The following is a 26,097-nucleotide window of genomic DNA, read 5'->3' as shown; positions in this document are numbered from 1 at the left end:
GCGATGGAAAGCTGGTTGGGTGGACGACGAGGTGTTCGACGAGTTCGCTGGAATCTGTCGCCAACTGTGGTGCCGAGTGCACGTGCTCGTTTTCTTTAGATATATATGTGATTTGTCATATTCAAGGAAATTCGGCGGCCTCATACTGTTTAAATAAAACACTGTGACATACAATATCCCATCGAGTTTAAAACATATATTACATTAAAAATTGTATTATAACGTTAAAGATAATATACATTACCCCGGTATACAAATTTTCTGCCGTGTTGTGAGAGACATCTGCGTGGAAAAGAAATCTTTCTGTGTATCACTGATATCATTTGATACGGCAAAAGGTTTCAAGTACCGGAACGGTAAGAGTCCAAAGTGCTTGTAGTAACGTACACAACAGGTACTACTATCTATACAAAAAAAAAAAAAAAAAGAATATTCTATCTATAGAAGCTAGTCTTTTTTCAAATATCTTCTCTTGTGTCTCTCTCTCTCTCTCTCTCTCTCTACTCTCTTTGTGTATGTGCGTGTGTGTATGGTGTATTATGTATGCTTTTTTTTCCTGTGTATTACTACTTGTAACAATAAAAATACAACAAGTGATAAAAGTCATTGAACATGATTTGTTATTAATAGAAAACGACAGATCCGAGTTTAGCCGATGTCTAAGGCTATTTAAAGGTCAAAACATCAGGAAGAATAGGATAGAAGTGATATAGAAATGTCATATGAAACAAGTAAGAGTTAAATTTTTTTTACTATATAAATATATCATCAATGAAATATGTGTATACTTATATATATATATATATATATATATATATATATTTTTTTTTTGTTGATTAATCTTTTCCATTATATACGTCAAATCTTATTAATAATAAATGTTTTATGAAAGAAAATATAAAAAATATCTTTACAAAATTAATTTCATAAAAAAATCTACAATGTTCCATATGAATTAAAAATTATCATTATCAAATACTTATAAGATAAATTTCTTTTATTCCTTCTATTAATATTTTAATCTTTTATATTTTCTTATATTTACATAGAAATTTATATTTTAATTATAAATTACAGAATATATATTTGCTACATTGCCCAAGACACAAAGAGGGCAACCTCTTGTATTAGGTGGAGATCCAAAAGGAAAAAATTTCTTATATACCAATGGTAATAGTGTCATCATTAGAAATATTGATGTAAGCGAATTTCTATTGCTAATCTTCTTACAATCCTTTTTGTAAGTTTCAGAAATATTTTTTCTTTTTATAACCATTGTCTGTATTTTAGAATCCAGCAATTGCTGATATTTATACAGAACATTCTTGCCCTGTAAACCTTGCCAAATATTCTCCAAGTGGTTTTTATATAGCATCAGGCGGTAAGTATATTTTGCAAAGTATATTATATATTATCAATATAAAAAAAAAATTAATGTTTAATAAATATTACACAATTTATATTATATAGATCAGTCTGGGAAAGTACGTATTTGGGATACTGTGAATAAAGAACATATTTTAAAAAATGAATTTCATCCAATTGGTGGACCAATCAAAGATATTGCTTGGTCACCCGACAGTCAACGCATGATTGTTGTTGGTGAAGGAAGAGAGAGGTAAATATATGTATTATTAGATATCATTTTTAATATTATTATTTTTATCCATAATTAAATCAGTGTAGTTTTTATAATGTATTTATATAACATTTTATAGATTTGGACATGTATTTATGGCAGAAACTGGTACATCCGTGGGTGAAATATCTGGTCAAAGTAAGTCAATCAACTCGTGTGACTTCAGACCGACAAGACCATTTAGATTGATTACTGGTAGTGAAGATAATACTATTGCTGTTTTTGAGGGTCCACCATTTAAGTTTAAGTATGCTAATTCATAAACATATCTTGTATATAAAAGATTCATAATACTGTTGTTTACTTATTACTATTTTCATTTATTTAGAATGACGAAACAGGAACACACTCGTTTCGTACAAGCCGTACGTTATTCGCCAAGTGGAAATTTATTTGCATCTGCAGGCTTTGATGGGAAAGTATTTATATACGATGGAACAACATCTGATCTTGTCGGTGAAGTTGGCTCTCCTTCACATCAAGGTGGTGTTTACGGGGTACAGAACATATATATTTTTTTCTTTCATCTATAACTCTAATTCATTCATTTTAAACATACATATATATATATATATATATATATATATATATATATAAAACAAAATAAAAAGTAAATTATATATTTTCAGGTCAGCTGGAAACCAGATGGCACTCAATTATTAACAGCATCAGGAGATAAAACGTGTAGATTATGGGATGTAGAAACTCGATCTTTAATTAGTGAATTCAATATGGGAACTACGGTCGATGATCAACAAGTTTGTACATGTTAATGAGAATTTTGATCAAAAAAAAAAAAAAAAAACAAAAAACAGATGGAGCATTTCTATAAAATCTTTTTTTTACAGGTTAGTTGTTTGTGGCAAGGTGTACACTTATTATCTGTTTCTCTCAGTGGATTTATCAATTATTTGGATGTTAATAATCCTTCAAAACCTATAAGAATAATAAAGGTATATACACTATTTCATAAAATAAGTACTTTCTATATTATATCATCATATTGTTTATAAATTATTTCATGTTATAAATATATATATATATATATGTATACATATAAATATTTTTAGGGTCATAATAAGCCAATTACTGTTCTAACACTGAGCCCTGACAGATCAACAATTTACACAGGATCTCACGATGGTTATATAACTAGTTGGAATGCAGAAACAGGCGAAAATGATCGTGTACGAGGAAACGGTCATGGAAATCAAATTAATGGAATGAAAGCTGCCAACAATATTTTATACACTGCTGGCATTGATGATACTTTAAGATCTGTAGACATAGAAACGTGTGCGTATTCAGATAATTCTATCAAATTAGATTCTCAACCACGAGGCTTAGATATTTTTGAGGATAAGGTTATCGTCGCTTCTGTACGACAGGTAATTAAGAAAATATTTTTTACTATATTTTTAATACTGGAGTAATCAAAAAATATCGATATTTTTTTTTCCTTTTTTTTTTCCCCCTTTTTTTTCTAGGTAATAGTTACACAAGATGGTCGAAAAGTTTCAAGTACACCGACCGAATATGAACCGTCATGTGTGTCAATTAATCAAGATAACGCGGACGTAGCTATAGGATCGGCATCAGACAATAAAGTTAGTTCAAAATGTATACGTACATATATATATATATATATATATATATGAGTGTGTGTGTATATATATATAAATATAAAAATAGTTACTTCACAATATATGACCGAATCTTGTATAATATAGATGCAATATATGCAGAAGTTATATAATTTATATTGGTCTGATTTACAGGTTTATATTTATGGATTAGTAGGAACAACATTAACTCAAAAGACTGAAGTAGTACATTTAGGTCCGGTTACTGATGTTGCATACAGTCCTGACAATAAATATTTAGTAGCCTGTGACGCAAATCGAAAAGTTGTCCTTTATGCTGTTCCAGAGTATAAGGTATATTATATTTCATTAGATTTATTTATAACTCAAAATATTTGATTATTTGCCATTGTATTATTTTTATAGCCTGCTCACAATAGAGAATGGGGTTTCCATAATGCAAGAGTAAATTGTGTTGCATGGTCACGTGATTCGGAAATGGTTGCTAGTGGAAGTTTAGACACTACAATTATTATTTGGAGCGTATCCAATCCAGCCAAGCATACGATTATAAAAAGTAAATCTATTTAATTAGATCGTCTAACAACTCTGTGCAATTAAAGCATGAACAGATTATGTACATATAAATTGAAGAAAAGCAATTAAGAAGCTTATTATGTTTCAGATGCTCATCCGCAAAGTCAAATTACACGTTTAGTTTGGTTGGATGAAGAAACTTTGATATCAGTTGGTCAGGACTGTAATACTAAAATATGGCGTATAGAAAAAATTTAAATATCTTTTTAAAGTATTATACAAGTTTTTTGAAAAAGCTGAGCTTTGGATGTATTTTATTTATTTAATTAGTAGCTTGAACATAATGTATATTATTTTTAAATACGATTCTTGATATACAACACGGGAAATGAGTATATTATGTGATTTATTTCTATCTAATGAGATAATTAATCCTCGGTTAAAGTTCTTTAATCCAGATATGAGTATTATATAAAAACTTTCTTTTCTTAAAACTATTATTAATTATGGATAATATATCTAAATATTATATCTCAACAATTTTCTTATATGCATACGTATAAACGTTTTGTTACAAGCTTTGTACAATTTCTAGACGAGTTTGAATTTCATAAAGAAAAAAAAGCATTAAAATTAATTGATAATGTTCTCCTTTATTAAAATGGTAACGGTAACAAGACAACAATAACAATTTAAAAACGGGGGAATCTGTATTAGACTGAACACATTTGACTTTATCTGTAAAATTACAGATATAACGAGAGAAAAACTATATTATTTATATTTTATACATTTAATGTCTTTCATTAACCTGAAGCAGAGATCATAACTACTACAAAAATGATAACAATTTATCATTTATTTTCAAAATGTTACTAATAAAACATTCTCAAATTGGTCTATACTTACAAATAATTCCCCTCTAAGATGGAAATGTATATTATTCGGTGTCTCTGGTGAAGAGATAACAATCTATTGTTTTGAAGTGTTGTACCGTGAACGTTTTTGGGGTGTAGCTACTGGATGTCTATATGAAATATGTTTTCTTAAAGCATCCCGTGACCGTGAGACGTGTGAGCATGCTGTGCAACTGTATGAGCTGTTACTGTGAGTTTCCATGTGCACTCGTAAATTGTATTGATTACTTAATTGTTTACCACAAACGTGACATGTAACACTAGATTTATTATAAATATGTGAAGTTCTATTAGATGCAGATGAGCCAAGAAATTTGAAGTTTGAATCCCAAATAGGTGGTTTTACGTCTGTTCGCACTGTGTTCATATCTTCTGATACTGAAGCAGTTTCATCCATTGCATTATCTGTATATCCTTTCTCCATGTATTTGTTGGATGACGCATTAATAAGACCAGGTACCTTTTCTCTCTGATTTAATTTTGCATTTATCGAATAGTACGGTGTCGTCTTTACACAATATGGTATACTTTCTTGTTCGTTATAAGATTCTTCTTCTAAATTAGGCGCAACTTCAGGCATTGATAGTGATTCTATTGATTCTGTTCCAGTCACGCAGTCTTTAGTTTCTTTCTTTATCGTTTCTTCAATCAATGTTTTCTCTTGAGGTTGAGTCGTCACAGGAGATTGAACACATAAGCCATTATCATGCCTTGGATTTTTCTGTAATAAGTAAACATTTTCTAATGATGAAAATCTAACAATAATTATATCTGATATTAATATCAATGAGAAAGCTTTGTAACTTTTAGAATCATTAAATGCTGTATATACCTATCATTTATATAATTCTTTTTTTACTTTTTTTTTTTTTTTTTTTTTTTTTTTTAATAACAGCTGAGAATTCCCAATATTGCTAATAAATTTATCCATGCAATATCTCTCAGATCACACAATAAGAATAAGAAAGGACACTTTTTAGATAATAAATGTTATAGACATCACAAATATTAAAGCATTATTCTGCAAAGTGAGCAAACATTTAGACCACAGCTATAAATTTCCATAAAAGAGTTTAGTAACATGATGATTTATGGAAAAAGCTATTTTAGATATACCTGTAAATTCATTCTATGGGGTAAGGTTCCATGGGATGCATCCACTTGCATTTAGTTGCAACACACACAACGATCTTGATCTCGTGGATATCGTTTGTATTCATTATCGTTCCTTTGATGCACGTATGAATATTATATGCAGCAGATAATTCCACCGTGAGGTACTTCTTGAGGAACGACATTGAATGTTTAAGTGACCTGAACAAAACAACACGATCCTAGGGTAATATAAAGAGATTAAAAGGAAAAAGCGACAGTGCAATTTGCTTTAGAATATTATACCATTATAGATTCATAGAAGTATACTTTCAAAAGTTTGTTCCTCCACTACAAATTTATTTAATAAAATATTTTTTAAATACTTCTCTACACGTAGCATTTAAATAAATATATTTTGTTTTCTTTTTATTAATAATCTACTTTATGTAAAAAAAGAATAACAAAAATGCATGAGATACATAAAAGGTAATGAAACACACAGACAGGTTGAAACATTAACCCAGGTTGAGCTAGAGAGTTAGCCAATTGGTTGCCACAAATTTTTATCTAGGCTTTTAAGTCAAGATGGAGGAAGCAATCTTGCAGGACAGATAAAAGGCAATTTTTTGATTATTGGGACTCTTGCAAGAACATATAATACTTTATTGTAACAATTAATGTCACAATAATTATAATATGAATTTTCTAACATTCTGACATGCAGCCTACAGACACAAGGTAGTATAATTAAATTTAAAATATAAATTCATTTTATCATATGTGATTTTCAACAGTTCTATAGTATAAGAAATCAATCTAAAAATCATTTAATCCTTTATTAATTCAAGAAATTCATTAAAATGATTTTAAGACATAATTGGAAATAAAATTTTTATCTTTTTCTTTTTTCTCTTTATATGTAATCTCTCATAGATTACACCCTTTATAACGAAGCTTCAAAGGTATCACACAAACTTGTCATATGACTATAAATATATTATATAACAAAGTTTCAAATAAAGCAGCAATAACTTGCACACTTTGTCATATATATTTTGAAACATGAAGGAACATCGTCTTACCCCACCAATATCAGCTAAGCCACGAATATGCAAAGTATTTGCCATAGCTAAAAGTGCAGGTAATTGCTCTTGATAAATATTTACTTCTCCACTGTACATAAATGTAACTAATGCACACAAATTTCCATATTCCATGCCTGGTAATATGATGACTGGATGCTGTAAAGAGCTTAAGTCCTACAAAAATTAATCATAAATAAAAGAAAATTGTATAACATGCTCCTATATCATCTAATAGTTTACAATTTGATCTGATTTACAAAATGTGTATTATATTATACATACCTTAAATAATTCTTTGAAATAATAACTACAAGCAGAAAGTATAATTTTATGAGCATGAATGTGTCTTCCTCCTGCACTTAAAGTAACATCTGTTAAATGCCCACCATCCAGTAACTTTGGCAAAGAACTCAATAGAGTATTTTGAAAATTATGCCACCGTAAACAAAATTGTTGTCCTTCCATGCTTCTTTGCTATGTAAAAAAATATATTATTCATGCAATAATAGAAAAAAAAATCAATATATATATATATATATATATATATTTATATATATACATATGTATATATATATACATTTTTATAATACAAATACATTCTTTTAATTATCACATTCTCATTTAAATAAGTATATTTTCAATTATTATTATTTCAACCACGTAATTACTCACGTAAACGTAATAATAAACTAAATAATAAGGTTATGAATCTTTGATAGTGCGACCTTAAATAAAAGTATCACTTGTAATAACAAAGGCGATACCTTGCGACGAATTAAGATATAATTGGCTGCCACTTAGACGGTGCACTCAGAGACAGACAATACTATTTATTTAATCAGGTTGTAGGTTCCAGCCAAATCTATTATTGTACTCAGGTATGGCTGGAGGAAACGGCGAATATTGGCACGATAGTTTTTTTTTCTCAATTGATTTTTCAATCGATATGCGCGACGATTATTAAAGAAAATAAAATAAGAACGAACATTGACAAAATAATTAATCGATCGAGCTTACCTTTAAAAAAACGTATTTTTTCCAAGATCAACTAATACACTTGGCATGCACAACACTTCGTTGAACTTCGCTTTCATATGGCAATCGGCATTACAGTAACCAAGCTCGTACCAACTCATACAGAATAAAATAGACAGGATTTTATTAGTTACGTTCTCATTACCAATAGATTCGCTAGGTTCATTACTATTTGTCCTTCCTCAATAATAAACTATCGCACGGAATTTAAAAACGATTTGATCATTTCATTTATACATTTCTTATAACTTCATCAATTTGTTGATCAGATAACGAATTCAAAAAGAAATGGTTAAATTGTAACAATCAAGAACATACGAAACGCATTTTTTAAATAAACATTTATTATAAAAGCAATTTAATTTTATAAAAATATTTATATTTACTTCATGAAATTAACCGCTCAAACGAAAATGACAAATCAAAGAAAACGAAACATTAACCAATCAAGTATTATCGCATACGTGATTGGTTAAAATATTTTATACGATTTTATCTAGCGCGAAGTTTAATTAAAAAAAAATTTCAAAGCGATATTAATCAATTGTAATTTTCACAATAATAGTAATAAACTCATATACAAACTTTCTTTGTTAACAATATTATAATACTTATATAACTGTGGTACTTACTGTTTATATAATATTACGTTTTTTTTCTTCGGACATATATATTACGTATTTGCTGGCACATGCTATAGGTTAGATGATTGTGTAGACGTTACATCCTGAAGTTAGATTATATTTATTTGTTAATAAAATAAGCAAGTTTTTTTATTTTTTTTTTTTTTAACGAAAATTATGATATTGTTAAAAAAAAATTCTCAATCGATTTATTATTCGATGTATAAATATGTCTTGTCTGTAATATTCATTATAAGCACTGCATCACTTTTTATATATTTAAATAGAATCCAATCGCATTATTTTATTGATGAAATGTTTCATATACCTCAAGTTTTGCATTATTGCGATGGAAATTTTACAGTGGTAAACAGAGTTTCTCTTTTTATAATTTTTACTAATATATAATAGCGACAAATAGTTTATAATATTTGTTAAATTACTTAGTAAAATATGTAATTATTTATTTACTTTTAGTGGGATTCTAAAATAACAACTTTACCTGGCTTATATTTGCTCACTGCTGCAATATTATCCCCTTTAAATCTTTGTAATATATTGTATATAAGATGTATCAATTTATTCGGTACATTTGCAAATCTTTATCTTACGTATTCTTTAATGAAACAAATACATAAAAATAAGTGGGAAGATTGGATACAATTAGAAGTAGCATATAATATTACAATGTTTCCTCCATTGTTTTTCTGGTTTTTTCTATATTATACGGATGTTGTATCTGTTAACATCGTTTTATTGATGTTATTATTACATTTTCGAACATATTATAAAATTTCAGCTTTCGTTGGTATGTATAATAACATATAATATATATTTTCTTTCGTATTTAGCAAGCATACATATTCTTTGAAATAATAAGAATATGTATCGTTACATTGTATTTGTTATGTTATATAGGATTATTAAGCATACTGATCAGACAAACAAATGTTATTTGGGTTATATTTCTTGCTATGGAACGTATTGTGGATTTATTACATCAACATATGCAAAAACCTATAAAATCTACGGCCATTAATACACCAATTCATTTAAAGGTAAGTAAAAGATATTGTATTTAAGGGCAAACATATGATATATTTTTATATAATTTTTGTGAGCAATATATGATAAAATTATGTACTTTCTAGTTATTATGGAAGAGTATAATGGACAAAGTAAATAATGGTAAAATTTCATTTATTAAATTCTTTATTGAAATAAGTATTAATCTTTTTCCCTACATAATGGTAGGTGTAATATTTTTAATCTTTCTTATTTGGAATGGAGGTATTGTAGTTGGAGATCGTACTGCACATGTACCTGTGATTCATATATCACAATTATTTTATTTTTCTCTTTTCATATTTTCTTTCTTATGGCCTTACATGATTCCTCATTATTTAAAATTTTTTCAAAATATACAGGATCATTGGATCTTATCAAGTTTAATTTTTGCACTTATAACAATTATAGTCCATTGCAATACTCTTGTTCATCCGTACATATTAGCAGATAATAGGCATTATACATTTTATATATGGAACAAATTTATGGGCAAATATGTTATTTTCAAATATATCTTAATACCTGTATATTGTTTTACGATTTATAGTACACTGTATGGTATAAGTCATATAAGATTTGCAACACAAATCAATTTTATTTTTTGCACAGTTATTGTTCTTATACCACAATTATTATTAGAACCACGATATTTTATTATACCATATATTTTTTATCGTTTAAGTATGAGAAAACCCAAAACTTGGCAAATTATAATGGAATCATTTACGAATTCAGTTATCAATTTTTTACAATTTTTCATATTCATTAATAAAGTATTTTATTGGGAAGATCAAACTTATCCCCAGAGAATATCTTGGTGAGATAATAATTCCGAAAATATATAGTTGATTAATTGTTAATAAAGTCATAAATCTATTTCGATCAGATTCATTTATATAAAAGCACATACATCATTAATATATAAAAAAATTCATTGTATATATAAAAAAATTCATCAGTTTATATCACATATTGAACCCGACGACAAAATCGTATCTAAGATATAATTAGATATACATTTCATTTCTGAATGATTTCGTTTCAGTATCTTAAAATAGACTAGTACAGACTTCAGCATATACATATTCAAGCTTTTCTATTTTCTTCCCATTGTGCTAATATTAAGTTAAGACTTTTTAATTGTGGCTATTTTTTGTTATCCTTAATAACGTGCAATATATTTACAAGGTACTATAAATCAATTGAAAATTATTAAAATAAAATAAAGGTTGTTCTTTTTTTTCTTTTTTTCTTTTTTTTTTTTTTTTTTTAAACAAAATACAAACTCGTTCTTAATTCTTTTTATTTAGTATTTGTTCATCATATACAGTCTCTGTAGTTCCAATATTAACAGTCACACGAAATTAGAATAAATTGATGAGTGAATTTGAGAATACTTCTTACATATATGAAAACAATTTTTTTTTCATAGTATTTGTGATCAGTCCTCGCATATAATAATTTTATAGTGTTTTTATCACTAATGTTTCACACGTACATACGCGTAGCATAATCCATAATATATATGATTTAAATTTGACGATTTATATAATAAAAATCATTTCGACGTTTATCTAACTTTCGTTTTATTTCGTCATTAATTTCTTTTTATAATTATCGTCAGAAAATGTATCATATACAATTTGGAAAGCATATGTACATTTGAATATTGGAATCTTATAAGAAAATGATTCCAAATTTATAAACAGGAGTTAAATTTCATTAATATTATTTATCGAGAAAGAGTGATACTTTTGTTTATTGTTGATATTATTAATATAATAGAACATATTTTTTGAATTTTATTATTGTATTTATCATATTATTGCTTGATACTCTTTACATCAGTATAATAATCCATCTACAATATACTATACAATGCATTGTAAGAAATAACAACATATCTCCAAATTAAGCCTAAACCTAAATGAACTAATTTATTATGGGATGACAGCATTATTTAAACTTAATTATATCTAATTTTTCATTTATATTTTAAAAGGGATTATTAAATAGATACTTTGATACAAAAATCATAAGACGTATACTTGAGAAATAAAAATTATATAAAGATTTTTTTGTACATTGCAAAACTGATTTGCAGCAAAAATATATATATGTATACGTACATATTTGTTTTTTACCAACTTCTGTATTACACGATAAATGGAATAATCTGATCTTGCATCTCTCGCGTCGTTATCCCTGATTTTTACAACGTCCCTCGTAATATATATATATATAAATATATATATATATATATATATATATATATATATATATATATATGCCTAAAAAGAAATCGAGCAAAAAAATTGAGATGCTATTGTAAGTGAAAACTCATTGTAATATTATTACTTTGTATATAAATCCTTGAGAAAAGATTTTCTATTAAATATCTAATAATTTCCTCTAGGCTACATACGAGTAGTACTTAGTATAGAGTTTTTCATAGTAATGCAATTACTAATTCGTGATTGTATTTTTTTGATAAGAAAGTGTTGTTTTTTTTTATCTTTTTTGGTATATATATACTTTTTTTTTGTTATCGGAACGATTACATTCTTTGGCTTTACACAAAATCTGTTGAGAATATAACTAACTCTTTTACAATAAAAATTATTCAAATATTGACAGCCATAACTCGATATGCAAAACTTTTCCTATTTTTTCTCTCTCTTTCTCTCTCTCTCTCTCTCTCTCTCTCTCTCTCTCTCTCAAAAAAAAAAATGATCAACAAAGGAATTATGTGAAAGAAAAATCGAGCGCTTTGCTTAATAATCTATATACTTCGACGAGCTACCTGGCGATTAAGTTAATCAACATTGGTTAATAAGCCGCAAATAGAACAAAAAAAAATATTAATTTCTTTTTGCTATTACAATATGTGATATTTATACCTTTTTGCCTAGGAAGCACGGCATGATCTTTATGTACAAATAAATCATTTTACAATAATGCAATATTGAGATCACATTATCAAATTCATGGTGTTTATTTGACTGATAAGTTTCCCTCTCACATGAAAGTTCAAATATAATTTAAATAAGATGAAAAGATCACCTACCAACAAAGAATGATTATAATAATGATTTATGATTATTAATGACCATGGAAAAGACATGCACAAAAAAAAAGAAAAGAAAATCAAGAAATCTTTGACAAATAAGCCAATGGTTATAAAAGTGATCTAAGTCATTTGAGATATAAAAAGACATATTTTATCTCTCACATTCTGTTTAAAAAATTTTAAAATAATATAAAAGAATTATTTCTCAAGAATAAATATATTTATTTTTTTTATGCTCATTATAGAAAAAAAAAAAAAAAAAAAAAAAAAAAAAAAAAAAAATTTTTAAATAAATCAAACCTAATTGTCAATATATTTCAAAACGAAAAATATATAATATGATTTGGATCACTTTTTTATAATCACCAGTTCAAGTATCCTTGAATTTTATATTTTTATCTAATAAAAGGATCTTCTCAAGATATTAATTCAATATACCGTTTTTCATAGAATATTCTTCCGGCTTAATAATATGCCGCATTGGTAATACTTATTTACAATATTATATTATTGTTCAAAAAGCTTTAACATGGAATCGATATCCAATGTGTCTGATAAAAATCGGAAGTTGAAATTTGTGATTGTGGCATGACTGCATAGACTGTCCAAATACGGTACACAAAGAAAAATCTCATAATTACTATTAATATCTCATTAATACAATTGAGTGCATATTTGGAGGCTTAGGCAGATTTGATTTGTGTTTTGAGCTCTCACACTTTCACTATGTATTTACTGGTCCAAGATAGTTACTCGCTTTTTTTTTTTTTTTACATTGCTTCCCTCATTCTTCTTGCTTTCTCACAAAAATCTTTCACTATCACTATGCTCACTAGAATCAATTTAACTCACCTCAATTGGTCATTAGTCTGTACTGTTCGCGGGAGAGTATTTTTGTGAATGTATGTATGTATGTATGTATGTATATGTATATGTATGTATGTATATATATATATATATATATATATATATATATACATACATACATAATTTAAAATGCACTATATCAACACTATGGTACAGTAAACCATACTACTGCAATGCAGGAGACTCATTTTCGATCTCATGGCTATGAGGTAAAAGTCTGCCTTTAAATTAAAAGTTAGATCAAAGACTTCGCCGTCATTTTGATGGTTCAGCTTAAGAACACCCCGTTCTTTTTCTTCTTCTTCTTCTTTTTCTTCTTTAGATTACACGTAGGAGAAATACTTTAGGCACTAAATCACATAGCTTTTTTTTCTTGCACCTATCCGTTAGAAACAGGTCCGAAAAACAAAACGGACGAGTACTCGAGATTTTTATCTTCGGCAAATAATGCTGTATCTTACCGGACATCATACTATTTGTTCCTTCAATTTAACGAGATTTGTCGACCCATAGAGTTTCATATTCAATGGTGCACTTGGTTCATTTTTTTTTGTTTGCGTATGCCACGCGAGTACTTTTGTACAATTGTCTGCCAATAATTGTACATCTCGTGGTTCTAACGGTGCAAGACTCTTCAAGAAACCATCTTCCTCGTAACCAGCTCTAAACGGCATCGTGGCGTTTGGCCTTTGAAGTAAAAATTTGACGTTCACGGCAAATCCTGCCATGTCAACTGGAAACTTACGACCAGCGACCCATCCATCATAGAAACCAGCAAACGTTCCGTTCTTTATAATCGGAGAACTCAAACCAAATTTGGTACAAAGACCAACCGGAAACATTGATACAGTTTTCGTTTTACGGATCTGAAAATTAGTATTTGTGAGAATATTTAGATATAAGTGTGTGTATGTGTGTCCGTGCTTGCGTGTGTATGTATTATAATATTATCATTTAATAATATCTTCGTGTTATCAACTTCTACGAGCATATCTAATTTAGAGATAAATGATATAATAGGATATTGATCGGATACAAATCGACACACAATTAAATGTTACTCCGATTAAATTAACGATTAGAAACTAATATCTTGTTGATTTAAAAAAAAAGATATTCAAGATTGAAACCTGCGTATTTGTAGAGGGTTTTAAAAAAATAATCATAGAAGCCGTATTACCTCGTCGAACAAAGCTATGTCATAGGTATTATCATCATCAGCGAAATAAAGTACACCTTTCGTTGCGTTCGCTCTTATCCATTGCAAGCCACGATTTCTGTTAGAAACGCCACGTGGTTTTGCACCATTTTTAAATTTATATTTTTCTGGCATTGGCGCTGAAACGAATAACGATCGTTACTTTATTCGTATTATTTATTAATACAAATATATATATATATATATATTTATCACGTAAAAAAATCAAAATGAAATTTATCGATCAATGAAATGTTCTTTCGTTAGAAATATTTTTTTGAAATATTTTCAAATTGATCGTCAATTGATCCACTTCGTTCAATTAATTTTCGACGACTTCTATGTATATACATATACATATACATACACACATATTTTATTATGGATGAGAGTTATTAAAAATACAAAAGTTCCGTACTAAGAAAAAACGGTTTAAACGATAACGAAAGATCTTTAATTAAAAGATTATCAATAATAAAAAAGACTCACCTGTTAGATGATCGAATTTTAAACCCGTACGTTCGAGTAATCTCGTAACTTGTTTCGTGGCTACGTATGCATCCTCTATTACGAGCCAATGAACATTTTTAACTAACATAAGCGTATGAGACATCCTAGTGAGCTCTGGAATTTGTTCTGGTCTACGATAAGTCGGTGTTATAATGTAGAGAGGATCCAAAGATATTTCATTCTTCGTGGACGATGATGATAAGGAAGGCATACATGCGACGTTCGAAATGACAAGTTTTGAACAAGGTCGTAAAATTCGCGATTCGTTTTCCGTAGTTTCAAGAACATTTTTATTGAGTTGATACCATATTTCTTTGATCAATAATGTACCAACTTCTGGACTGAGACCATTCAAATCTTGTACTCTACGTACCGCGTTCATTACCTGTGAATTTATTTTTATTTTAAGAAAAATTATATGACGAAAAAAAAACATACATATATAAATTTTTTGTATTCTGTATTTTATTCTTTAATATCAATAATCGATTTCTATTACCATATCTGAGGTAAACCTTGGGAACTTAATCTGATGAGATTCGACCTCATCATCGATAGATCCACCGGCACTAAAATCGATCGCCTGATCGAATCTAACTCCTGTAGACAGGTGATATTGATAAAATACCACACAAACACCAATCAAGGCGATCACTCCCATTTTCATGGACGGTTTCATCTTACAAATGCCTGTAACAATGACGATTATTAAAACATTCTTTTATGTTCGATCGTTTATTGAAAAAAAATGAATGATATTAAATTCTTTAATTTATTCGTATAATACCTGGATGATAATGCTGTACACATTGAATATCTTGCCTACGTCGACGTCGTTTTTCCTTTCTATGACTTTAACGTCTTCTGACCTGCGAAAAATTTATAAATTTATGATTATATTCTACATTTTTGATAAGAAAAGATATAATGATCATTAAATATGATAACGTTTATTTACAATCTATTTATGAATTTCATTTTAGATAATGAAATAATCAAACTAATATCTTGATAACACATGAATACCTCTGATAGATATTATTATTTTTGATAGATATACAAATGTGCAAAAAAGAAATTAAAAAAGTGATAAGCCATGAAATAATGTTTAGTTATCGTCTACCTTGTTATGATAATAATTTATATGTGACAAGTAAAAACGAATTTTCATTTTGATTATGAAAAATTATTTATTTTATTTTTAAATGATCCATTTTATTAATTTAACAAAAATTTTGATATGATTTTTGTGAATTTTATTTGAACAGATAAAACAAAATATTTTCAAATATCACCACAGGTATTATACATTTTTATTGAATCGAATATATTTATACATACACATACATACACACACATACATAAAAATTAATTAATTTTATGTATTATTATATATAATATAATATATATAATATTTATATCAATTAAAAAAATTATAGATAGATACATATATATATATATATAAACATATGAGTACTTGAATACAAAGATAATTATATTATTATTTACTATACTTATAGATAAATAAATAAATAAATAAATATATATATATATATATATATATATATATATATACATATACTCATCAATTTATAAATTTATCAATACTATTATCAATTTTATCAATAAACTCGATCAATTATATATGAATGCCAAAACTATAATATACGTACATGTATGTATCTCGAGGAGGTTACAGAAACGCGTGGATAAACTTTTAGCGACATGCAGCGAAGGCGTAATGCGATAAAAGAACAGGAAGAACATCCGTCGTGAGTTGAAATTTTGTCGATAAACCGCTATTAATGTATCCGAGAGACAACGATAAGATAATGTAAAATCGAATCTGGTCTTGTAAAATGAATCGACAAATTTCTTATGGGACGAGATGGAAATTTGTGAGCTGAGAGAGAGAGAAAGAGAGAGAAAACATGTGATTCGTTCGTCGATACGAGTCGTCTATTATGTCTCTTCCTATGGCGAATAAAGCGACCAATTAAGCCATCATCAACCAGGATCCGCGATGTAACATAAAAACGTTTTTCCGCTTGCGATCGTCCACTTTTACCTTTTTTTTTTACTCTACTCGTCATCTCGACAAATTATACATTTACATATGAGGGTAATTTTTGAAAAATACACTGATCTCTTTTTTTTTTTTTTCAATGTAAAACAAAGCCGCAAATTTTTAATAGCCACATTAAAATCCATTTTACTTTAATTCATACATACGAATCGTGTTTGCGATTGATATTATTTGATTAAAAAAAAAAAAAAAAAAAAAAAGAAAAGAAAGAAAAAAAAGTTAAACATAAACTCATTATTCACTATTTGTATAATATAAATAAAAATAAGATGTTTGCCTTCATTCACGTATAAATATTTGCTAAAAAATTTGTTTAAAATGTAACATTTAAAATGAATATTAAATCCTAAAAGTTATTTTAAAAGTTCTATATCATGAATGTTCGTCATTTAATATTCAATGATAATTTGCATCGATGACACGTGGATCAAAAAAAAAAAAAAAAGAAATTATTTTCAGCTCCATAGAACTATCGTGTATGGCGTCTTATAATCTGAAACTCTTTCACTCTTCAACATCTATAAACTAAGCCTTAATCTGCATAAAATAATCTATCGTGTTTTACTAGCTGTATAATATACAAGGACGTCACTAACACACTCGTGCCGTTCTAATCGATGTGCGTGCGATCACACGACTAACATATACATTCTCTGCATAATGCATAATATTGCTACGTATAAGTATCTCGCACGCAACCTAGTTGGTATTAAAAAGAAAGAAATAAAAAAAGAAAAAAAAAATAGAAACACAATAAAAAAATGAGAAAAGAAAAGTAAAGAAAGGTACAACTCTAGAATAAAAAGGACAACAAAAATGTTGAATGTATATATATATAAACTAACAGTCAATAATAATGCGTCACACTTGATTACATGTCGTACGGGACGGTTCACCTTTCATATTACCTATTCGTGTAGAAAAAAATATAATCGTGTTTATTTCTATTGAACGTTCATATAGGTGATACGTGTAGAATAAATTGTTGATAGGGGTTATTTTTTTGGTTTCTTCAATAGGCATTTTCATTAATTTTTATTCTAGTAATTATATTATGGATTATTATTATTATTATGTGTAAAAAGTAGTTAACATTTTAATGAATTAAAAATCAGTTATAATTTTTTTCAGTTTTAGAATCAGTCAACTTCGAAATTTTTTAATATATTAATTTCTAATATTGAGTTCTTTTTTTAAAACATTTGAATATTCGATTTTAGAATATTAGATTTATAATTGTCATCATCGGGTATAATATGATGTATGTATGTATGTTCCTAAATTAAACGAAAGAGATTAATTTTCTTTCTATACACATTATTATTATATATATACATACATATATACATATATATATATATATATATATATATATATATATATATATATATACATATGTACATATATATTTATAAGTAGAAAATTTGAATCTGTTCCAAAGTTAATATTTAGAAAAAGAAAACACTGTTCTTACTAACATCATTTAATTTAAATTTTAAATAGATTAAAGTGTGTAAATTAAGTGAGTGAAAATAATTAAAACGCTTTTAGTTTATTTTTCTTTTCTTCTTATTTTTTTTTTTGTTTCTTTCTCGTTTATTGCATATTAAATAAAATTGTAATCAACAATTTTGAAAATTGTCTACAATTATATTATTATTTTTAAAATTCTACGAATATTAGATCTTGAACTTCATTTATATTTTTTATTTCATTGTTTTTGGCCTAATTTGTCATACCAATATTATATCCACATGACATATCAATCAATGATTATATGAAAATAATCTAAATTTTATAAATTAAAAAAATAAAAAAATTCTTTTAATTTTAAGTTAAAAAAATGTATTAAAACTACTAATACTCCTTGTAAAATTATTCGAATTCGTAAAAACTTGACAGATTCAATAAGGCAGATATTCATGATTGTGCGTAGAACGGGTTATCTACCGACAGGCAAATTTTACATATTAACATTTGAAATAAAAGAGAAATTTTTTTTATAGTACATTTTCGTATAATTAAATTTGAAGAAGAATGACAATGGAAATATGTGATAAGATAAATTGAATTAAAAAAAGAAAAAAAAAAAAAAAGAAAAAAAAATTAATTAGAAACTCTTATTATTTTAACAAAAAAGAAAAAATCAAACGATTTAAATGAATTAAATTAAATTATAAAATGAATTAAAATAAATAGAATTAAATTAAATTGATATTCTAAGAAACGAAAGATTAAGAAAAATTATTATCGTAAAAAGTAGATAATTATTTGATCAAGTGTTTAATCTAATGATTAATCTAAATCAAAAATTTACATTTTTCTCGAAAGGATTAAAAAATTACTATAGCGTATATCAGAAGAGAAAGAGAGAGGGAGAAAAGCATCGAGATATACGAAATGGTAAATATACAACGAGTGAGGTATACTTTAGCTATAAAACGTAAGCGAACCATAACCATTGAACACGTGCTACAGCAAATTCGACGAAAAGTATCCCGCCCTCGTATCGCGGCTTAACCGCATGCATGAACGCAAATGAAGTTGACGTTTTTTTGCGGTAGAATAAACGAGAACAAACTAACAAAATTATATGGGTGTACATTATCTACCTATGTATATGTGTATCACTCATATATTTGATACGATAGGTAAATATATATATATATATATGTACATAGATACGTATGTATTGTTATCTTCGACTCGAAATTTTCTCGTACAGTTACGTAAGCAATAATTGAAAACAAGTATTAATAATACATATATATTACGCATAATTAGTGTGACGTAAAAATAAACGAAAACATCTTATCGCAAGGAAAAATAAAGAACAAGGAAATAATAAAAAAAGGGGAACAATAAAAGCAGTTCTTTTTTTTTTTTTTTTTCTTGCGATCGAGTATCTGACACTGTTACACTTCTCGTTTTCAATACTTTCAAAATATTTTTCGAAATATTGTGAGAACGATAAATAAGTAATATATCACTTAGATATCAGTCTCGCGTGAACGCACCAAATCCACCCACAACGGGATGATAGGAGGAAATCGCGTGACTGAAAGTTTGAAAGTCCGATTTAATTACATCTTGCGGCACGGGAGTACACACACACACACACACACACATATGTATATACATTTGCGTATATATGAATGCGCGTTTTAGATTGAAGCACGCGAAACGTGCGTTGAGGTTTAATATGAGAAGTCGTTACGCGTGATCGAGCCTACTCCGTGAAATAAAATTTAAAAAAAAAAAAAAAGAAGAAAAAGAAAAAAGAAGAAGAAAAAAAGAAAAACAGAGAAGGAAAAAAAAGAAAAAAAGAGGAGAAAAGAGAAATAAAAATGTCGCTATTATTATCACAGAACTTATACCCTTCTACGATTTTTTAATCTCAATCGTGAAAAGATAGAAAATAAAGATACAAAGGCGAGAATGAAGAAAAATAAAAAGAATAAAAAACAGTCGCCTCCTCCTCCTCTTTCTCCATCTTTTTTCTCCTAATCGTCGGTTCTAAAATTATTTTTAGCTATAACATTTTGCGCTTACTCCTGAGAGCGTACTAACAGCATGTCGGCCGAATTCGTACGTCTTCTCCTCTCATTGGTTATTCTCTTTGGCATGATTCATCTCACTATCGGTTTTTGTATGCGCGCGCGCGCGCGCGCGTTCGTGTGTGCGCGTCGTTTTCTCTATTACTTTCCCATAAACGAAAAATTTAACATCTATAAATTAAAGTTTTACTCAATGATCGAAAAAGAAGAAGAATAAGAAGAAATGAAAAAAATATATATATATATATATATATATATATAAAAGAAAAAGAAAAAAAGAAAAATTAATAGATTTCTTCGTAACCGAACGAGCGAACAACGCGAACGAAACGCGTGCACGCTCGTCGCCGAGCCGCGACTGACGAACTTGGGAATCGTCTGCGGCCGCAGTAACTCGCGTACTATCCACTAGCTCGACCTCGGAAATTCATTCGGGTTAGATCGGAATGGCGCAGCGCGCGGTCGGTCTATCTTGCGCATATAGTGCCCGCATTTGCTTGAATTTTACGCGCCTCGTACGATGTATCTTTATCCATGTATTGTATATACATATATATGTATATATATATATATATATATATATATATATATGGTATCTACATCTCGAGCACCGTAAAATCTTCTTTTACGAGACAGCCTTCGTTCTTCTATCAGGATACTAAATAATTCTTGAGAAATGCGAATTTGTCCTTATGATATAGGTAATTCCTTTCTAATCTCATTTATTGCTTGATATCGATCATCGAACTTTTTAATTTATTTATCATTTCATATACAGGGAGACATTTTAAATTGCACACACACGAGAAACGATAAGTAGGTCAATGAATAATAAAGAAAGTCGATTGAGAGGTGTTCTTATCTCAAATCTAAATTTAAGGAAATACGTTTATGAAATACAATAAAAATGTAAAAGAATTCAATTTGTGAATTAATATATTAAATAATCCGCATAACTTTAATGTGACAACGTAGTACCTATGAATTTAGAAAAAAATATATTTATGGAACTATTTCTATATATTACGCTTGTATAATTATCTATAGAACTTTCCATTTATTCAATGTTTATAGATAAAATGTCATCATCGAGCAAATACTACAAAATATCAATGAAAATATTTAACAATATAAAAATAAAAAATTATCGCGGCTTATCGCGTTTCTTGAAATATTATCAAGGAAGAAAGGAAAATGAAATGTTCCAATGTCAAAAGAAAATAAACGAATAGAAAAAAAGAAAATAATTTATATTATTAAAATTAATCATGATTTTATATGATAAATTAGGAGATAATCATCGAACAATCAAAACTTACAAGCTTGTTTTCCTCTACTTTCTGCACTCGCATCAAGAAAGTATCGTATCGTATAACTACTAAACGTGACGGTTCAGCGTTTAAATGACTAAAAGAGAACATTGAGAAAGAGAAAGAAAGAGAGATATAGATGAGTTATGTACCTATATCTATCGTTTCTAACGCGTTCCCCTTTGCTACAAGAAGTATATTCAAGAGAAACGACTACCTTATAACCAAGTCGTAAGGAAACGGATAATTCGATAATTCACGTGACCTAGTCACGTGCTACTTCCGCGCTTTTATTTGACTCTATTGATTTCTATGTTTCTTTCTCTTCGATAACCAATATATATATATATATATATGTTAGTAGCTCTCACGTTGTTAAAGTTGCGTGTTCGTTTTAATAAATATTAGAGGAAGGATAAATCGTACGAAACGAGTACGATCGATTTATAAACGAATTAACGATGATTCTCTTTACATAATAGATCTCTTACCAGATGCAAACATATGATTTGTGATTTATACGATGATAAATGAAATAATAATTGTATGAGCTCTTGAAAAATAAATGAAAAATAAAGTTAAATATAAAGAAAAAAGAAAAAACGTTTTGTTTCGTTTCGTTTCGTTTCGTTTCGTTTCATCTGAAAGAGTTGGTTGAAAAAGTTTTACTATTTGATGTATGTATCTGTTTTGATAGGACCTACAGTAATCGGAAATCTCTTTGAATTTGATGACTTTTTTTTTTGTTTATAGGAGAAAGGAAAGGGAGAAGGGGCCCGACAACAGTGCTTTTCGTGTGGCGTGGTGGTCGATAACCACAGTCAGCAGATACCATGTGATGTCTCTCGCTCGCTCTCTTTTCCGTTCCTCTCCTTCATTCTCTCGCTACACCTCTCTAGTGTATATACTGGCATATTGATCCAGACTACCAAGACATATGTGTAACATATAGTAGAATCTGGGAAGCTTAATTAACGGATCTTTCGATATTGCAATAAGTAATGCAACTTGCTGCGAATTCGACGACAGATGCATTTCACGCATTTATCGAGAAACGTTCAAACGTTTTCTCAATAACGATTTAAAAGAAACGAAAAGAATATTATTTTGATTTCGTTCGCTTTAAGATATTCATATATATAATTTTTGAAAATAATACAAATACAAATAATTAAAAATATCTCGAATATTCGTAAAAGGATGTAAATTAAAATAACCGAGTAAACGAAACGTAATGCGATAATATGCGAATAAATGAGAAGCTGGCGAAGCATAATATAAAATTTCATGGTTGGAAAGACGCGAATTAAATGAGAATGATCATAAAAAATGTTGATATATGAAGAAGAATTTATACACGTTGATATAGTATACTCACCTAGTAAGCTAAAACTTGATCGTCCAAGCACAATTGCGAAATGTCCCGGAAATTACGATTGCGGAATCGAAAACATGTTCTTCTCCTTCCAATAAACTTCGCTTCCTCAAGCAAGATCTTCACTTGGTGAGATGATGGAAACAGTGACTCCTACTCAAAAGAAGGAAATGAAAAAACTCAATAATGATCGATTCATTGGAAATATATAAGAGATTTGTACAGTCCAATTATTTTCTTTTTCATTTTTTCTTTCTTGAAGGAAAGATAAAGAAATTTAATAACGAACGTAATATTCCAAATGGTTGAAAATAATATGAAAAAGGAGGTACCTTCACTACTCATGATCATAGCGATTATTAAATTATCTTCTCGACTGTGAAAAGCAAACGTGCCACTATGTCGACTTGGTTACTATGACAAATCTATTACAACGCAAAAATTCACTGACTTATCTACGATATTTTATTACACACTACGATATCTTTATGTACATTAAGATTGAAAATATTTTTTTTCCATTTATTTATTTTTTTTTTCTTTTTTTTTTTTTTTTCTTGAACATTTATTTACCATGTTCGAATGTTGTTTTACGCAAGAGAAATATTTTATATAATAACTTTTGATCTAATTAATAAATTAAATGAAAATAAAAAAAAAATAAAAGATTTTACACGGCTCGCAAATCTTGCGTCATATTACTTTATGAAAATACATTTGAGATGTAAGACTGATATCGAAATTACATTAGAATGTTCAACAATGATTTATTATTCGATTTGATATATTCGATAATATGCGAACGTTTGACTACTCGATAATCGAACGGATTTTTCTAATATTCGAATATTTATAAAAAGAAAATATTGGTAAGATTACATTAATCCGAATTATTTCAATTTAAATTGAACGAAAAAAAAAAAAATAAAAATAAAAGACAAAAACATTTATTATTGAATTTTACATTTAAATTGTAATTGCTAAACAATATGTAAGAATTGCTTGGAAAAAAATTTTTTTTTTCTTTTTTTCTTCATACATGAAATTGATAAATTGGAAATCTATGCAATGTAATCATACATACACATATACCTATGTATATGTAATACAGATATTTCTATTTTTAGAATTGTTCGATATAAAAAAAATAATAATAATTCTAGGTTCGAAAGACGATCATTGGTAGAACCAATCTAAGTGATAATCCAGGTTGAAAGCTTATTAGCAACTGCCGCGCAAAAGAGAGCTTAAACGTCATTATTAAGCTGCGTCAAATAGGTTATCACTTTACTTATTGACCTTCCGGTATGAGTGCTAGCCCCATATACATAGTGACCCGATCTATGCAGAGATAGCGCCACTTTCTTGATCGAACTGCATTTAGAAAATTACCATCAAAAACGATGGTTGTGTTCTATTTCTATAAGAAATTCTTTTCTCGAATTATTCGTTGAGAAGAATACATCACTTCATCGTATTTCAAGTATCAAATCATTTTTTTCACTCGATACTCAAATACATACGTAGCTCGAATATAAGTTTTGATTTTTCAGAGGAAAAAAAGTCGAGGTTAAGTTCATACTTCTTTTTTTTTTTCAAACTCGAAAAAATGTACGAAATGTAGTTACATATATATGAAACATAAACGATTTTCCTAAAAATTGACTTTCTTTCCTTTTTTTTTTAAATTTTATTTTTCATTTTTTCTTTCTTTCTTTTTTTTTATTTCACTAAATATAATAGACAGAAACAATAATTTTGCAAAAGTTTTATCGATACATCTCTTCCATGTTTTTTCACGTCTACCACGATACAACGACAATCTCGTCGATACAAAGCGTTGTATCTTCTCGATTATTCTTAATCCACTGTTATGTTTTAAACATATCAATGTACATAAATTCACCAACAAATATATGCTTCGAGTACTAGAGATGCTTAGAGTAGGGATGAAAAATTTTGAGGAAAAAGGGGTTGAAACAATTGAGAGCTCGATTCAGATCGTACGTAATCGAAAAGGAATGTAAATGAAAGAGGCTTAAACAAAATAAACAAGAAATTATTTTTCTTTTTCTTATCTTTTTTTTTTCTTTTTTGTTTTGAAAGTCAACGATAACAGAGATGCGAAATGAACGTTAAATAATTACGAACGAAAAAAAGAAAAATAATAGTTCAAATGCATTGGCGTAGACGTGCATGCTTAATATGAAAATTTTCAAAGAAATTTTTTGTACGAGTAGTCGAGTCCGATGTACGTGTAAAAAAATTCGAAAATAAATTTCGACGTAGCATTTTACTCACCATGATATTAAATAGCGTAGATGATTTTACAACGGTGGAAAATAATCCGCTTATTCGCGCGGCCTTTTAATGACGATCTTTCGAACGCGCACTAGTACAATCAACCGTCAGAAGAAATTAACGTCTACCACCCCTTCGAATGAAGGGGTGCTACTGGCATGAGGTAGGAGAACCCGTGTCCGGCTCTAACACGCAGCAATTTTCCTACTGTGCCATAGGACTTGAAACTCGCGCATGTTTC

The 26,097-nt window shown here is 28.2% G+C and overlaps 4 protein-coding genes across 9 annotated transcripts; 2 read left to right on the top strand and 2 right to left on the bottom strand.

Annotated features, from left to right (window-relative positions):
- The first annotated feature begins 214 nt into the window (after positions 1–214).
- Positions 215–4,154, top strand: LOC124424416 (actin-interacting protein 1). Its single transcript, XM_046963443.1, has 14 exons — positions 215–356; positions 631–731; positions 1,078–1,199; positions 1,291–1,381; positions 1,471–1,618; positions 1,719–1,886; positions 1,968–2,136; positions 2,269–2,397; positions 2,488–2,592; positions 2,710–3,027; positions 3,127–3,246; positions 3,418–3,576; positions 3,649–3,799; positions 3,908–4,154. Exons 2-14 carry the CDS (start codon positions 716–718, stop codon positions 4,015–4,017), a joined length of 1,806 nt encoding a protein of 601 aa, XP_046819399.1. The 5' UTR covers positions 215–356; positions 631–715; the 3' UTR covers positions 4,018–4,154.
- Positions 4,155–4,392: 238 nt separating this feature from the next.
- LOC124424422 (protein abrupt-like) lies at positions 4,393–7,987 on the bottom strand. 3 transcript variants are annotated; one of them, XM_046963450.1, is made up of 4 exons: positions 7,874–7,987; positions 7,139–7,330; positions 6,854–7,030; positions 4,393–5,397 (listed from the first exon to the last, which is right to left on the bottom strand). In XM_046963450.1, exons 2-4 carry the CDS (start codon positions 7,319–7,321, stop codon positions 4,732–4,734), a joined length of 1,026 nt encoding a protein of 341 aa, XP_046819406.1. In that variant the 5' UTR covers positions 7,322–7,330; positions 7,874–7,987; the 3' UTR covers positions 4,393–4,731. The 3 variants fall into 3 exon arrangements, with proteins under 3 accessions (XP_046819406.1, XP_046819407.1, XP_046819409.1); XM_046963451.1 differs by lacking the exon at positions 7,874–7,987 and adding an exon at positions 7,529–7,844; XM_046963453.1 differs by lacking the exon at positions 7,874–7,987 and adding an exon at positions 7,621–7,844.
- A 567-nt stretch (positions 7,988–8,554) lies between these two features.
- Positions 8,555–13,637, top strand: LOC124424419 (putative Dol-P-Glc:Glc(2)Man(9)GlcNAc(2)-PP-Dol alpha-1,2-glucosyltransferase). Its single transcript, XM_046963445.1, has 4 exons — positions 8,555–8,880; positions 8,992–9,322; positions 9,433–9,572; positions 9,666–13,637. The coding sequence occupies exons 1-4, from the start codon at positions 8,692–8,694 to the stop codon at positions 10,401–10,403; spliced, it is 1,398 nt and encodes a 465-aa protein (XP_046819401.1). The 5' UTR covers positions 8,555–8,691; the 3' UTR covers positions 10,404–13,637.
- Positions 10,869–26,056, bottom strand: LOC124424420 (galactosylgalactosylxylosylprotein 3-beta-glucuronosyltransferase P-like). 4 transcript variants are annotated; one of them, XM_046963446.1, is made up of 7 exons: positions 25,857–26,056; positions 23,559–23,708; positions 16,015–16,096; positions 15,727–15,917; positions 15,207–15,612; positions 14,700–14,857; positions 10,869–14,385 (listed from the first exon to the last, which is right to left on the bottom strand). In XM_046963446.1, the coding sequence occupies exons 4-7, from the start codon at positions 15,904–15,906 to the stop codon at positions 13,987–13,989; spliced, it is 1,143 nt and encodes a 380-aa protein (XP_046819402.1). In that variant the 5' UTR covers positions 15,907–15,917; positions 16,015–16,096; positions 23,559–23,708; positions 25,857–26,056; the 3' UTR covers positions 10,869–13,986. The 4 variants fall into 4 exon arrangements, with proteins under 4 accessions (XP_046819402.1, XP_046819404.1, XP_046819405.1 ...); XM_046963448.1 differs by lacking the exon at positions 25,857–26,056 and adding an exon at positions 23,888–24,165; XM_046963449.1 differs by lacking the exons at positions 23,559–23,708; positions 25,857–26,056 and adding an exon at positions 22,190–22,256.
- Between the last annotated feature and the right edge of the window lie 41 nt (positions 26,057–26,097).

The sequence above is a fragment of the Vespa crabro genome, chromosome 5 (assembly GCF_910589235.1).
Source record: "Vespa crabro chromosome 5, iyVesCrab1.2, whole genome shotgun sequence".
NCBI classification, from domain to species: domain Eukaryota; kingdom Metazoa; phylum Arthropoda; class Insecta; order Hymenoptera; family Vespidae; genus Vespa; species Vespa crabro.
Note: the sequence above shows the minus strand (reverse complement) of the source record. Positions and strands in the feature narration are given on the sequence as shown.

Bases quoted from the DNA above. Each gene is read 5' to 3' on its own strand.
- LOC124424416 (XM_046963443.1), top strand. The intron at 1,382-1,470 runs GTAAGTATATTT...TATATTATATAG, and splicing joins TTTTTATATAGCATCAGGCG to ATCAGTCTGGGAAAGTACGT. The intron at 3,247-3,417 runs GTTAGTTCAAAA...TCTGATTTACAG, and splicing joins GATCGGCATCAGACAATAAA to GTTTATATTTATGGATTAGT.
- LOC124424422 (XM_046963450.1), bottom strand. From the start codon at position 7,321: ATGGAAGGACAACAATTTTGTTTACGGTGGCATAATTTTCAAAATACT. The intron at 7,031-7,138 runs GTATGTATAATA...TAATTTTTGTAG, and splicing joins ATTTCAAAGAATTATTTAAG to GACTTAAGCTCTTTACAGCA. The intron at 5,398-6,853 runs GTAAGACGATGT...TACTTATTACAG, and splicing joins GCTTAGCTGATATTGGTGGG to AAAAATCCAAGGCATGATAA.
- LOC124424419 (XM_046963445.1), top strand. From the start codon at position 8,692: ATGATATTGTTAAAAAAAAATTCTCAATCGATTTATTATTCGATGTAT. The intron at 8,881-8,991 runs GTAAACAGAGTT...ATTTACTTTTAG, and splicing joins GCGATGGAAATTTTACAGTG to TGGGATTCTAAAATAACAAC. The intron at 9,323-9,432 runs GTATGTATAATA...TATGTTATATAG, and splicing joins TAAAATTTCAGCTTTCGTTG to GATTATTAAGCATACTGATC.
- LOC124424420 (XM_046963446.1), bottom strand. From the start codon at position 15,906: ATGAAACCGTCCATGAAAATGGGAGTGATCGCCTTGATTGGTGTTTGT. The intron at 14,858-15,206 runs GTGAGTCTTTTT...TATTCGTTTCAG, and splicing joins AAAATTCGATCATCTAACAG to CGCCAATGCCAGAAAAATAT. The intron at 14,386-14,699 runs GTAATACGGCTT...ACTAATTTTCAG, and splicing joins ACATAGCTTTGTTCGACGAG to ATCCGTAAAACGAAAACTGT.